Source organism: Siphateles boraxobius, unplaced genomic scaffold, assembly GCF_051911475.1.
Source record: "Siphateles boraxobius isolate OS27281-9 unplaced genomic scaffold, OSU_SipBor_1 68, whole genome shotgun sequence".
Classification (NCBI taxonomy): domain Eukaryota; kingdom Metazoa; phylum Chordata; class Actinopteri; order Cypriniformes; family Leuciscidae; genus Siphateles; species Siphateles boraxobius.
Window position 1 is genome coordinate 7,884,510 of NW_027509195.1, and position 13,984 is coordinate 7,898,493.

At 37.4% G+C, this 13,984-nt stretch overlaps 1 protein-coding gene across 1 annotated transcript in view; it reads right to left on the reverse strand.

The window, feature by feature from the left end:
* The window catches only part of arfgef2 (ADP-ribosylation factor guanine nucleotide-exchange factor 2 (brefeldin A-inhibited)), a 37,923-nt gene that overhangs the window by 9,269 nt on the left and 14,670 nt on the right, over window positions 1-13,984 (reverse strand). The window contains exons 9-30 of the mRNA XM_077214400.1: window positions 11,612-11,745; window positions 10,995-11,229; window positions 10,735-10,834; window positions 10,487-10,626; window positions 9,772-9,880; window positions 9,502-9,691; window positions 9,320-9,431; window positions 9,031-9,236; window positions 8,853-8,937; window positions 8,499-8,670; window positions 8,242-8,393; window positions 7,856-7,984; window positions 7,593-7,751; window positions 6,104-6,251; window positions 5,885-5,981; window positions 5,750-5,790; window positions 3,777-3,946; window positions 3,280-3,431; window positions 2,266-2,438; window positions 942-1,102; window positions 729-859; window positions 158-287 (exon numbers count right to left, since the gene is read on the reverse strand). Coding sequence (XP_077070515.1) covers window positions 158-287; window positions 729-859; window positions 942-1,102; window positions 2,266-2,438; window positions 3,280-3,431; window positions 3,777-3,946; window positions 5,750-5,790; window positions 5,885-5,981; window positions 6,104-6,251; window positions 7,593-7,751; window positions 7,856-7,984; window positions 8,242-8,393; window positions 8,499-8,670; window positions 8,853-8,937; window positions 9,031-9,236; window positions 9,320-9,431; window positions 9,502-9,691; window positions 9,772-9,880; window positions 10,487-10,626; window positions 10,735-10,834; window positions 10,995-11,229; window positions 11,612-11,745 — 3,126 coding nt within the window. The remainder of the gene's footprint in view (window positions 1-157; window positions 288-728; window positions 860-941; window positions 1,103-2,265; window positions 2,439-3,279; window positions 3,432-3,776; window positions 3,947-5,749; window positions 5,791-5,884; window positions 5,982-6,103; window positions 6,252-7,592; window positions 7,752-7,855; window positions 7,985-8,241; window positions 8,394-8,498; window positions 8,671-8,852; window positions 8,938-9,030; window positions 9,237-9,319; window positions 9,432-9,501; window positions 9,692-9,771; window positions 9,881-10,486; window positions 10,627-10,734; window positions 10,835-10,994; window positions 11,230-11,611; window positions 11,746-13,984) is intronic.

Genomic DNA, 13,984 nt, shown 5'->3' on the forward strand with positions numbered 1-13,984 from the left:
GATTATTACTTCAGCTTGCTCGGTTGCAAGCACAAAATAAGTGACAAAAACAGTAATGTGGGGGAAAAGTAGCTTGTTATTGGATAAGCTCAAGTAGTTTAAATAAAATGAACAAAAATTTAATGTTGGGAGTATTGAAGTTTTGATGGACACTCACTTCAGTTTGCTGCTCAGGGAGCTTCATGTTGTCGAATATTCGAAAGATGATCCGAAAGAGGTCATGCCACCAGTGCTTCTCAAATGTGTGTCCGTAACTCTTCATGATCTCAAACATGACAGTCAGACCCCTGAAACACCAAAACAATTTATTTAAATATTTTATTTAAAGTCGTCATGGAATCAAAATTTACCCAATTTATTTTGTTAGTGCACATTACTAGTCTTGTGGTGAACAAATAAGCTGTGCAAGTTAATACACACAGATTTTTTTTAGTAATCTTGAATCAAAATCTGAACATAAGCTGGAAGCTCTGGAATGGCGTTCCTTCTCTGATGACGTCAGTTTGACGGCTTGAGTTGAATATCCTGAACCACTCCCCTCCAACTGTCAGTTTCCTTTGAGCGAGGGATGGACAGGAGGTGCACTAAACTCCAACCCCGCCCTCTATTCAATATTCCTTTTCACTTGGAAATATGTCACAACACTGGAGAAAAGTCGGTTGCAACTTCTGGTTCACAGGGACTTTAAATAAATGAAGAGAGTAGCAAGGTTGATGATGGGGACCCACCTGGTCCTGACGTCTAGTTTGCAGCGGTTGATGATGCAGGACAGCTCAAACAGGATGGGGAACCAGCCTCTCACCCAAACGCGGTCACCAGGGGCCACGTTCATATCGTCACTAGTGTACTCCCTCAGAGCCTAGAAAGGGGAAGAGTGACTAAAATGTAATCTTTGAAGCTCAGACTTCATGGGTAACAAAGACTGAGGAGACAGCACTCACCTGCGGCCTGTCAGACACGTATTTAGCGCAGTGGCGGATGAGCCGAATGGCTTCCATACTGGTGTCAGGAAATGCAGCATTACACACAAACTCCGACAAACACTTCACTGCATCCTGGAAAGAGTCAATGGCAGCCGCAAAATGCTGCTGAAACGTGTTCACTGTGAGGAAACAGAAAGGATAGACATGAGAATGTTTTTTTTATACATACATATATGTATATATATATATATATATATACACACACATACATATATATATATATATATATATATATACACACATACATATATATATATATATATATATATACACATATATATATATATATATATATATATATATATATATATATATTAGGGCTGTCAGTTAAACGCGTTATTAACGGCGTTAACGCAAAACCATTTTAACGCGATTAATTTTTTTATCGCGAGATTAACGGTCTTTTTGGTCTAGCAAACTTTGTAGTTTTTTTTCACATGCTTTTGCAACAGGACGCGGCATGCGCGGCGCTGCACTATGAAACCCATTCATTTCAAGGGCTTGCGTCGTGCGAGGACGTTTTGTTGCTTCGTCGACCAAAGCGCAAGTGGATCTAGACCGGAAACAAAACAACAGGCACGCGCACACACACTTGTTTCGGCTTGCGAGCCGGCCAAATAGGTTAAAGTTACGTTTTGAGTGGATGACGAGCGCGAGACGCCGAAATGGATGCCAATAAGATTCTGAATGGAAAGTTTACTTTTAAAAAGTTGCCAAATGGTTCCATTGACTAGACCAAAGTGATATGTGTGTTTTGTCGTTATGAACTGAGCTATCATCATCGCAGCACGTCCAGTCTGAAATACCACTTGATGATGGCCAAGCACACACACACACATCTAATGCGAATTCTCCGCCCCCTCGTCAATATCAGTACCTCGTCAGTATTTCTTTCACCCTTTTATTGATGGACAGTGTTACATTGGGTTACAAAGAAATTATTTGCTCCAAGTGAGAATGTTAGTGTGAAATTGAACACAGTATTGCCTATGTTGTTTTCAATAAAAAAAAATGTGCACAAAGAAAGCAATCCACTTTTTTCATGTTGATAAGAGCATTAAAATGAGAAAAAATAATGAACAAAGAGAAATCAAGAGAAATTTAGAATAGATAAAAATGTGCGATTAATCGCGAGTTAACTATGACATTAATGCGATATATTTAAATATTTTAATCGTTTGACAGCACTAATATATATATATATATATATATATATATATATATATATATATATATATTCAAGATGCAAATTTTAAAATAATGTGGAATTGCCGGTACTTACTAACAATGTGCCCTGTGGTCTGAAATGCGAGGTCCACAATGTTCTCGTCATGATCTGATGCTGCTTGATGGAACACAGAGAAGATGTTCTTCCAGCCAGAGCGAATATTAGCAGCCTGAGAGTTCACCATCTGGGCCACACAACGTATCACCATGTCCCGGATGGTGGGCGACCTTTAGAAAGGATGTGGGAGTTAGTGTAGAAGAAAGCAAAATTCATGGCTTAAAATGGAAAAATATACTAAAATAATGACTTCAATTAGGTTTCCTGAACACTTTATCCATCTTTATAATGGTCAGACAAATAGTTAGTTCTGCCCCGAACAAGTGCCATTGATTGAACTAAAGAATTTTGATTTTGGGCAGCATGATTAATCGGAATAAAACCGAAATCATGATATGGCTTAGTGCGATTGTCAAATCGCAAAAGACTGCAATTTATTTAAATAAATATACGCACTGTGTCAGGGTTCCCTATATTTTTCCACAAGTTAGAAGGCTTAATGCTTGAAAATGAAGAAATTAAGACAACCACAAATATTAGTATAGTAAAAAATTTTGTTGTAATTATGATTTTTCTTAAATATTTTTTATTTATACAGTGAAATAATAAAATATTAATATTTTAATTTTTTTGTTTAGTGACTTTTATATTATATTTAGTAATAGTAGTAATTATTATTATTATTTTAACAGCCATATTGATGTATATAAACAAATGTTTGGCCAAATTGTTTAGTGTTAGAAACAAGCACAGCAAATATGGAATTATTGCATTTTAAATCACAAATCAAAGTTTTTATCAGAACATTTGACTTTTTCCACCGAAATCGTGGAATCCAAGCAGTGTAACACTTTTTGAGGAAAACAACCTACAAACGGTCTACTTACAGTTGCTTCTGCATAAGCTGGGATTGCAGGAAGTATTTTAACTCTGACACAATTAACCTCAACTGTTTCCTCATTCTTTCTTCATCTCCTCAATCACTCACATTTCTAACTCCCTTCTCCTCACCTGTTCTTCTTCATGATGTGTTCAAATGGCCTTAAAAAGTCCTTTTGGAAGCGGAAATTGGCCAGTTCTCCTTTCTCTAGAAACTTCATTGAAAGTTGTCTCAGGGAGTCCACAGCAAAGATGGCCACATCCTCATTAGGATTACAACCCACCTGTTAAACCAGAAATAAAACACAATCAGACAGCTGTTTTACTGATTTATCAAATCAAGAAAAAAAAAAATCACTATTAGCTTTAAGGTACGGTCACATTAGCAACATTTTGGCAAAATTTTGCAAGCAAAAAACATCCATTGTCTATAGTGTTACAATGTTGCAATGTATGCAATATCCGTGACACTACATTGAAATCGTTGCGGAATCTGCGTGGTGAAATCGTTCACCTTTACCTGGAAATCCTGATTGCATGAATTCCTATTGTAAATGACTGGATTTTTCTCACGAACATTCATAGAACAACGGTGAATGTGACCGCACCTTTAGATAAAGACCACAGACCTTGTTGAAGTGATCTCCGATGACCTGCCAAATGCGTGACCACTGCAAACGGATGCGGTTCATGTTGTAATAGGAGATCTCCACTATCTTCTGCAGACTGAACATGCGCGGCTGGTGCGCAGAGGCCAGCTCGTCCATGGACACCGCACATAGCCAACGTACAAAGTCAACTGGAGATGGAGCAGAGTTTAGAATTCACAAAAATATCAAGTGGCATTTTGCCCTCAAATACATTATCTACATGTTCATGTCTGTGTGAAGTAACGTGGGTTGCAAGAGCGAGTCAGTCCAGAGGGCCATTTTGTGTGGCAGTCACCTAATGGTTAGGCTACATAATAAAAGTAACTAAATAAACTGTGTCCACCCAAGCAGTCTGAAACAGATAATTTTCATCCATTTATACACCTACAACCAAGACATGTAGCAATCATTTCAAAGAAAATGATTTTTCTTTGCCTTTTTTTTAATAGCTCGTTACCAACATTTACTGAGCTAACTTAGCACATTCTAATATCACTTCTGAATTTAAACGACCTATTGTCTTCTATTAAAGAAAACCTCCGTCATGACACTATGCGTGTATAATTCACTTCCTTATGATGTAATGGACCAAAATTTGAATTTGAATTTATTTATTTTAAAAGGGACAATGAATGCACATTAATTAACAGGAGCACTCCGAGTCCATCATGTAAATGTGCCAGATTTAGCCATACAGGCTATTTTCCATCTGTAGTCCCTGAGTACAATAATCCAAGCTATGGGGAACAAGATCACAGCATGGACGCCCACTTAGACAAAAAAAACAACTTTCCACTGCTCATGGAGATAAAGATATGCAAGGAATGCAGTCGTTCTAGCTCATTTCTTTGTAATTTCAAACAAAACTCAGAACACATTGACTAGTTTACATGGGTAGAATTAACAGTATCGGTTTCGTCATAATCAACCCACACAGATATGCTCTCAGTGTTAGTGTGTAACTTACTACATATAGCGATACTAATAACTTAACCAAACTCCTCAGTAGCGTGACAGCAGCACAAATGTTTTCAAAATAGTGTTGCTTTTTCTGTAGCAGGCTAGTTTATTCAGAGTAACAGTGGCGTTAAAACCGTTTATGCCGCATTTTATTGCATATGTATATAAGGATTACTAAAGTTGTTTGATTTGCCAAGCATGTAAACTTGCATCCTCGTGGTTGTTGTAAGTCTTTATTTAGCAGGTTTGACTGTATGTAAATCATGTTGTAGAACAAAACGTGAAAGTCATTTCATGTTTACCACAGACCTTATTTAGCTTAAAACCACTACTATAAAACTATTAAATCATTTCTGAGGTATTATACTAACTATGCTGACCTATGCTATTTTTCCCCATGTTTTACAACTAAAAAAAGAAACGCTCTATAAAATCAAACCTCCAAATATTGTTTTTGAATACTTTTATTCTTCTACTTTTCTATAAATCTTTAATCACCAAGGATGCATTACACTAATCAGAAGTGACCGTAAAGACATAATGTGCAAATATTTTAAATAAATGCGGTTATTTTGAACTTTCTATTGATCAAATAATCCTGAGGAAAATGCATCATGGTTTACAAAAAGCTATTAAGCAGCACAACTATTTTCAACATTGCTAATAATCAAAAATGTTTCTTTAGCACCAAATCATCATTATAGAATGATTTCTAAAAGATCATAAGACATTGAAGACCGGAGTAATGATGCTGAAAATTCAGCTTTGCCATCACAGGAATAAATTACATGTTAAAATAAATGTAAGTAGAAAATAGCTATTTTAAGTGATAATAATATTTCACAATATTACTGTTTTTACTGAATTTTTGATCAAATAAATGCAATCTTGGTTAGCATAATGGGACAGTAATGTGTATATTTATATTGCCCCCTTAAAAATTAAACAAAAATGTTACATTAAAAAAAAAAAGCAAAATAAAGAAACCCTACCAATTGCATTTCCATCAAGCCTGGTGGATCCAGTGAAGATTCTGGCACACAAAACCGAGAGAAGGAAGGTCAGACATGGGATTATAAACACCAAGAACAACGCTGTGTTTGTATTGTCCTGTGATTTCAATGCACCTGTCCACAGCCACCACAACACTCTGAGAGCTGGTCTCCCCCACTGACTCCTGGATATGAGCCATCTGACGCTTGTCTGGACCTCCAACCAAAGTACCTGCAGGAGACCAATAATATGGTTTTGCACACGATCCACACACATCAACAAACAAACAATAAACAGACTGAACACTTGGGCCCCATCCGTGAGCTATTAACTGCAGTCATACAATGGCTTACCTAAACCGAGGGACATGAATTCCTCTCCCCCTGTTGGGAAGCCCTTTATGCTGCCTCCCTGGTCCCGGACCACACCGGAGATATAACGCGTCTTCACCCCTGTTCCAATCAACTGAGCCAACTCCAGCTGACTGATACAACGCAGAATCTACACCGGGAAACAGAGCAGGCAGATATATAGAGACTACAAAGAAACATTATCAATTCAAAGATTTTGGAAGAAACCAGGGGTCAATGCCCACCAGTGGAGTGGAGATGCATGACTTTACAACAATAAGGATGACCTGCTGGCTGAGGGCGAGTGTGAGAGTGATTCAAGCCAGTTGTGCAACCACTGAAAATGTTAAATTCATTGATCTTCTACATCCATTTTTCATACCTTGTAAACCTAATTGTTTGGTTTTATGTGATGTATTCTACACTGCTGTTGCAAATTCTGCTGATTTGTCAGCAAGATAATATAGACTAGCTAGAAAACTAATTTTTTTTTGAATTAGCAAAAATTATTTGTGATAGTTTTGAAATTATTAGTTTGAATGTACTGAAAACTACAAACCAATCAGGAATGATTTCAATTGCATGCCACGGTTTTCCAGCAAAAGTGTACACACACACACACACACACACACACACACACACACACACACACACACACACACACACACACACACACACACACACACACACACACACACACACACACACACACACACACACACACACACACACACACACACACACACACCTATTTGTATATCAATGCAAATATAAAAATGATTTGCTAAAAATAAAAATAGATTTTTTTTGTGGGCAACTGAAAATGTTGGCAATTCATATTTTATATTATATTAATATAATATGTTATGTAAACAAAATGATTATTATTTTTTTTATAATATATACTGTATAGTCCATGCCCATTATAAGATTTCAAGCAGAGGCGGTCAAGTTTTGATTTTTTTATGAAGATGTAACTTCTTAATTATTGTACTGATGGTGGAAATGGGGAATTTCAATGCTTTAGACATTTTCTTACAGCCACTTTCTATTTTGTGAAGCTCAATAATCTTTTGTTGAAGAACTATATTCTTTGGTTTTACCTATTTTGATGAATGATTAAGGGAATTTGGCCTTCGCGTTCTCATATTTATACTCTTGTGAAACAGGAAGTCATGGCTGTATAATTTCATGTTCCTAGTCACCCTGGTGTGCTAAAAACTGTAAATATGAAGGGGAATATACTTCAGAGATATTTTACTCATAAGAATTTCTATGGGTACCAATACTTGTGTCCAACGTTTTAGAGAAAAACATTTATTTCCTAATGTGATTTTCCGCCCCACGTTCACATTAAGATTTCAGATTTATTTTTACAGCCTTCTTTATTTATATCTATCAAGGGTGCCAATAATTATGACCACGACTGCGTATATATATATTAGAAAAATGGCTAACACTCGGCTCTACGCTCACATGCTCTGATGCCCACCTCATGCCAAGAGTTGCCCAAGTAGTTTCCATCGGTGTGGGCGACCATGATGAGAGTCTTAATGGTGTCAATGTTCTTCTGCTTCATCTCTGTGATACTTGAACTGGCTGTGAGCAGCGTAAACCTGGCCAAGGCCTGGATGTAGGCGTCTCTCTCCAACTGCAAAGAGAGTGAAACAGAAAAGAAAATAAGACTTGGCAGAAGGAACTAAATAAAGCAGACTTGAATAATATCAGTCACATAAAAAGAGTAAAAACACAAACCTGCATGTTGAAGATGCAGGCGATCCTGATAGCACAGCGAATTCCCTCCAGACAAAGAGAAGCCACATCCTGATCATCACAATCCTGGAGTCCTACACTGAACGCCGCCAACAGGGGAGTCCAGGCCAGCTGTTTTAGAGAAGCATTGAAGTATCGAGAAATGAACCCAAGCAAAACATACTTTCATTTCTAAGTTTAACTTCCTTCCGACCTTTCTAGGCTGATGTGTGAAACCACTTCCTGAAACACTATGAGATTATGTCTCTTCCATGACCTGCTCATGATCCTTTTGACCTATCAATGATCTTATGATCTAGTGCTCAAACTGGTCGGATGTGTGGTTTTACAACTGAAAATTGTGAAAAACTGTAGAGTGATGTTGTTACCTTGAACATGGGCCGGACGTGCTCTAGGTGAGTAGCACTGAAGAAGGGAGCCTGAGCGTGACTTACAGCCTCCATCAGAGCTTTAGCGGTTTTGGCCATCTGCTCCATTTCCATGTTATACAGCAACCTTCTCTGCTTCTCACTGGCTACATCTAACAGGAAGACAAACAGCTCGCATCAGCATCCAGCATGGTTTCATTTAATCCCAACAAAGGAAATTAGACGTTAAAGATCAATATTATCTACACAGCTCTTACTCTGTTTGCTGGATTTGGGAGTGATGGAGTATTCTTTGCTCTCCTTCATGGCGATCTTCTTGCCTGCGATTTCATCGTAGATGGAGGAGAGATACTCCTCGGGCAGATCCTTGCTGTCATTAATGCCACGGTTCATTTTTATGTACTGCTCCTTCGTCATCTTGTTCTTTACCTGAAGAGAGAGAAAAACGATTTTGACATTTTCTAGAGATAAAACAAGCTTCTTCTTTTTTTGCACGTTGGTATACAGTTGTAACAACCTAGCAAACAACCACAACACCCTAGCATTCTGGACATCAACAACTTTACAACCAGCTATGCAGTAGAAAGCAAAGCAAAAATAAGAAGTCTTACCTGTGGACTGTGCAGGTCGGTGGTTAACATGATGATGGAGTAGGCCAGAACGTAAGCGGTGTCTGCGCTGGCAAACAGAGTCTGCCTACAGAGCAACAGACAGGTCAGCACATAGGCTACACAAACCCCCAAGCAAGCCTCAGAAATATAAAACTCCTCCTCAGACTACAAAACTCACCCCTGATTGCACTCCAGGTAGCGGGCGGCAAACTTCTCCATTAGCCTATCAATTTTCTGGGCTTCACCTGGAAGCCTGAAGCCTTCCAAGAAGGCACGGAGTGCTGACACAAAGTCTTTGCCACAAAAGTCCAACCGGTCCACGTAGCAGTACATCACCTCCTTATTAAACTTCATATTCTCTCCCAGGAACTCACCAACCTGAGTCTGATCACATGACACATCAGTGCCTAAGTAGCTGGAGCACGAAATGTCTTCACTAATTTATCCATGTAAAACAATGAACTTACTGTGTCCAATCGCTCCTCTTGTTGCAGGAACTGTGCGATGTCTTCTGGTGAGGTTCCCAGCATGCCTTGCTCCTGCAGGTATTGTAATCCCCTTTTTGGTTTCTTGTTAAACCTTTAAGAAACATAGAAATGGTCAAAAAAAGTAAGAAAGGAGATGACAGAGGGAAAAAAAGACAACTCACAGCTCAATGCCATGCTCGATGATCTCTTTCTGGTGCTTGATGACCTCATACTGCTCAGGGTGATCTGGCTTAGACTGCTGAACTCCAGAGGACACAGTGGAGTCCAGAGAGCTCACACTATCTCTGCGAGAGGAAAGATGGTCAGGGAGCTTAACATCCACACTGTCGCCCTCTGCTGGACGTTCCTGACCTACAGCACAACACAGTCTATTAGACTTGCAAAATTATGTTGTAAAAGATAATACAGATTAAAACAGATTATTGTCGTACCAAGGTTAGCCTGCAGGTTGGGGTTGACATACATGTCTCTGCTCCACTCCACCATGCACTTCAAAATGGACACCAGACACTCGAGCCCTTTCTTTCTCAAACTCAGCTCCTGCAAATGAATCATTAACTGATCAACTCTGAATTATTGCACACAGTGAATCATGCACCTGTTTTTACTGGATATGGTTGCAATATTCTGGAATTATATTTGAGATGTAGTTGTCTGGCACTATTAATATGATTTTATATATATATATATATATATATATATATATATATATATACAGTATTTCAGATTAAATACATTTGTTAAATGAAATCTAAATTTTAAGACATATACACTATTCTGGTTTTCTTTGAAAATTAATTTTTTTCCCCATGTTGTTTCCGTTTGCTTAATCATTAATATATATTGTATTTCATTTTGAATTAAAGCATCCGCTAAATTAAATCAAAATTTTATGACATATCCTGCAATTATACAATAGCATGCCCCCATTTTTACTAGAGATGTTTATATTGTTCTGGTTTAATTTTGTAATATAGTTCTGTGTTGATATTTTTACCTTATTTAAGTTGTCTCAGACTAAGATGTCTGCTAACATAATCTAAATCGTATGACATGCTGCATCGTGCACATTTAAAAAGCATGCAAAAAAGCAATAGCATGCCTCGTAAGTACTACTGTTTTAGTTCGAAACATGATGATAGCTACCTGTAATGGAGTCATGCCGAGCTCCTGTCCACTCCTTCCTTGGGCGATTTTAGACAGGTCATTTACCAGCCGCTCAAAAATATTGGCAGCGTTGAGATCACAGTCATAGTTCACATAAATGTCCACCACACATTGTGCATCTGTGAGAAGAACAGCAGACTGATTCACCATTGAGTTTGACATTCGAGCTAATTTATGAGAGATGCTTCTATGTATGTGTCTGTAAGTGTACACTGAGGTGTGCCAACCTGCACATATTCGAGTAAGAGTCTGAATGACCATCCACTTGTGCTCAAAGGAGCTGGATGACGTCTCTAGGATCGTTAGAAAGATCTCCCTGAAGAACACCTGAGCAAAAAGTAGTTTCCATTTGTTTTTTTATCAAATAAGCAAAATTAATATTAGTCTCCAAAACTAATAAGCTTTTTGAATATCATGAGAAAAATGTTTTTAGTCAAATGTATCCAAACTGCCTAGTAGCGCATCTGAACATCTGATCATTTTTTACCTCAATCTGCATCTTTAGGTGAACCTTGAAGTGCGAGAGCAGGGTAAGGAAGATGGCAAGAGACAGTTCAAATACTTCAGGCACAGAGGAGACCCCGTTTTTAGAGAGCGCCACACACAGGTACTGTTTAATGGCGTTCACAAACATCTCATGGGTTCGAAACAAAGGTCCAGCACCCTGTAGCACTGACAGCAACAGCTGCAGGGAAACCACCTTAGAGCGCAACTCATGGGACCTGAAAGAGAGGATAAAAGAAAAATGACAGTAGTCATCTGAATGATAATGATCTGTTTGCATAAACTGAATACCTTCCAAAATAATGGTGAATGAATACAAAATCGTTCTACAGGACGTGTCCATTGTGGAATCAGAGCACTCAGATTTCCTCCAGCAACATCTCAGTTTTTATGATCACACTACATCATACTCATCATTTACAGGATTGATTGTCAGTTTATAAAGTCTTTTACATAAAATAACAAGCTTAACTAAATTAAAAAAAAGTTTGTAGACAAACTTATAGTTGGATTGAAAAAGCCTACAAGCATAAAAATACTTTCTTGACTGATTTAACTTCTGTTTCTAATCTTACATTAATTTTCTCTCCAGGTTCTTACTTTGGGTCTGGTGGTCCATCAGCCAAGGGCTTCATTGACAGCTTGCAGAGGGAGCGGAACACGAGGAAGGCATCTTTCTGTAGGATGTGCGAGAAGCGGGCAGCTGTTTGACTGCCCTGAATGCTTTCTACATCCTGCTCAGACAAGAAACAACAGACCAGTCAGACCACAATTAACCCTAAAACAGGCAAGAGTGGAAAATAAAAATAAAAATAAAAAATTCAAGTCACTTTTTATATCATCTGGTCTTAAGTAAAACATATTTTCTATATGTTTTATGAGTTGTATTTTCCAGGATACGTTGCCCTATTAGGGTATAAAGTTATGGATTTTTCTATGATTTATTTGATGCAAAAAATATGTTATATGCAAAATATGCTGCATGTATAACATGTCTAAATCTCCTAAAATAGAGGCATATACATTTCCTGCATTTTTACACTGCTGAAGTGTCTCATCTTCAACCTCAGGGGTGGGAAACTCTATCCCTTGAGGTTCACTGTCCTGCAGGGTTCAGCTCCATCCCTAATCAATCAAATAATGTAGTTTATGATACAAAAATAAGAATTGTCTAAGTAATCCTGAAGACTTTGGTTAGATTTTTCAGGTGTGTTTAAACGGTAGCCCTCCAGGAAAAAAATATCTAGTTAAAACTGCAAAGATATAGTCAACTAAACATAATGACATCAGTTTTACATATGAATATGAACGTGCACATATTTTTTTAAAACTCAAAATACACAGATTGAGAAAGAGGATTGTGCACAGTGGTCCCAGAGGCCAGGAGGGCCAATAAGGAACTTCCCTAAGGGTCCCAGCCCTGGAATGCAACTTCTATTGAGGGGGGACAGCCTCCCCTAAAATTTTTAATGAGTTTATCTTGCGACACCTCTTTGTCAATATTGTGGCATAACCTTTTTTCTTACCCTAATCTGGCAACGTATCTCATGGGATACAGACATTTCAAAATGCGGTAAATTACAGCATGAACATCATATGTTACTTAATTTTCTTTTTCAACATCTTAAAACAATATTCACAATTAATATTAGCAGTTGGACTGCATTTTTTTTGTAGAAAAAAGTAAGATTAATATATGCCTACTTTCTACAAAGTCAGAATGTCCAGCTCCATGGATGGACGTGTTGGCTTTAGGTCAAACTGACAAAATGAGCACAGAAAATTTGAACCAGGTCATGTGACCCACATAATCCAAACAAACTTAACTATGATAATAACAGATTTGGATGGAAAATTCTTTCTCAAGAGACTAAAGAGTATGTATTCTGTGGTGCATGTTGCCTGTTTATGGGTTAAAAAACCTATAGTCCAGTTATGTGTCTTTTGTGGATAATGGGCCTCATTCACGAAACTTTCGTAAATGTAATTTGTGCGTAAAACTGTTCTTCCCGAAAACTCTACTCCGGATTCACAAATGCTTGGTAAACATCGGATTCGGATTTGTCCACTGTGATTGAACAGCTGGGTAAAAAGTGACAGTGACGAATGCTGCGTTTTACCCAGAGTTGAACAGTTTTCAACTCTCAGGAAAAAAAAAAGAAGAGAAAAAAAAAGACAGGGCAAACTCGTGAAATAGTATTATGGGACATCAAAATCCAGTGTCATAATTTTACCTAAAAGAACATAGAACGTTTAAATGTTATACGCAGCACTTACACATGGTAGGGAGCAGGTGTAAATTTCTTTCATACCAACTAACATTTTGAAAATACGAACATTTTCATGAATCCAAAAATTTAATTCTGAACGGCTTTACGACTGATTTACACAAATTTGTTTCATGAATGAGGCCCATTGTCTTTATACACTTTTATTTAAAGGTTTGGGATCGTAATATTTTTTTAAAATGTTTCTCACCAAGGCTGCACTTATTTGATCAAAAATAGAGTAATTCAGTAATATAGTGAAATATAATTTCTATTTAAAATAACCGTTTCTATTTTAAAATATTTTTTGTTACGCACTGTGATGGCAAAGCTGAATTTTCATCATTACTGCAGTCTTCAGTGTCACATGATCCTTAAGAAATCATTCTAATATGCTGATTTGCTGCTCAAGCAACATACTATTAACATTTATTATAAACATCTGTGCTGCTTAATATTTTTGTGGAAACTGTGTTCTCTTTCAAAGGATTTATTTGAAATGAAAATGTTGTGACATTATACATGCATTTACTGTCACTTTTGATCAATTAAATGCATTTAATGTGTAATTTAATTGCTGAATAAAACTATTAATTGTAATCTTAAGATGGCGGAATACCCTTTTAAGTCCACTTTGCAGAGAACTTACGGTCAAATGCAACCCACACCACAACTGAGCGTGTCAGATTAGAGACATTTAAAATGT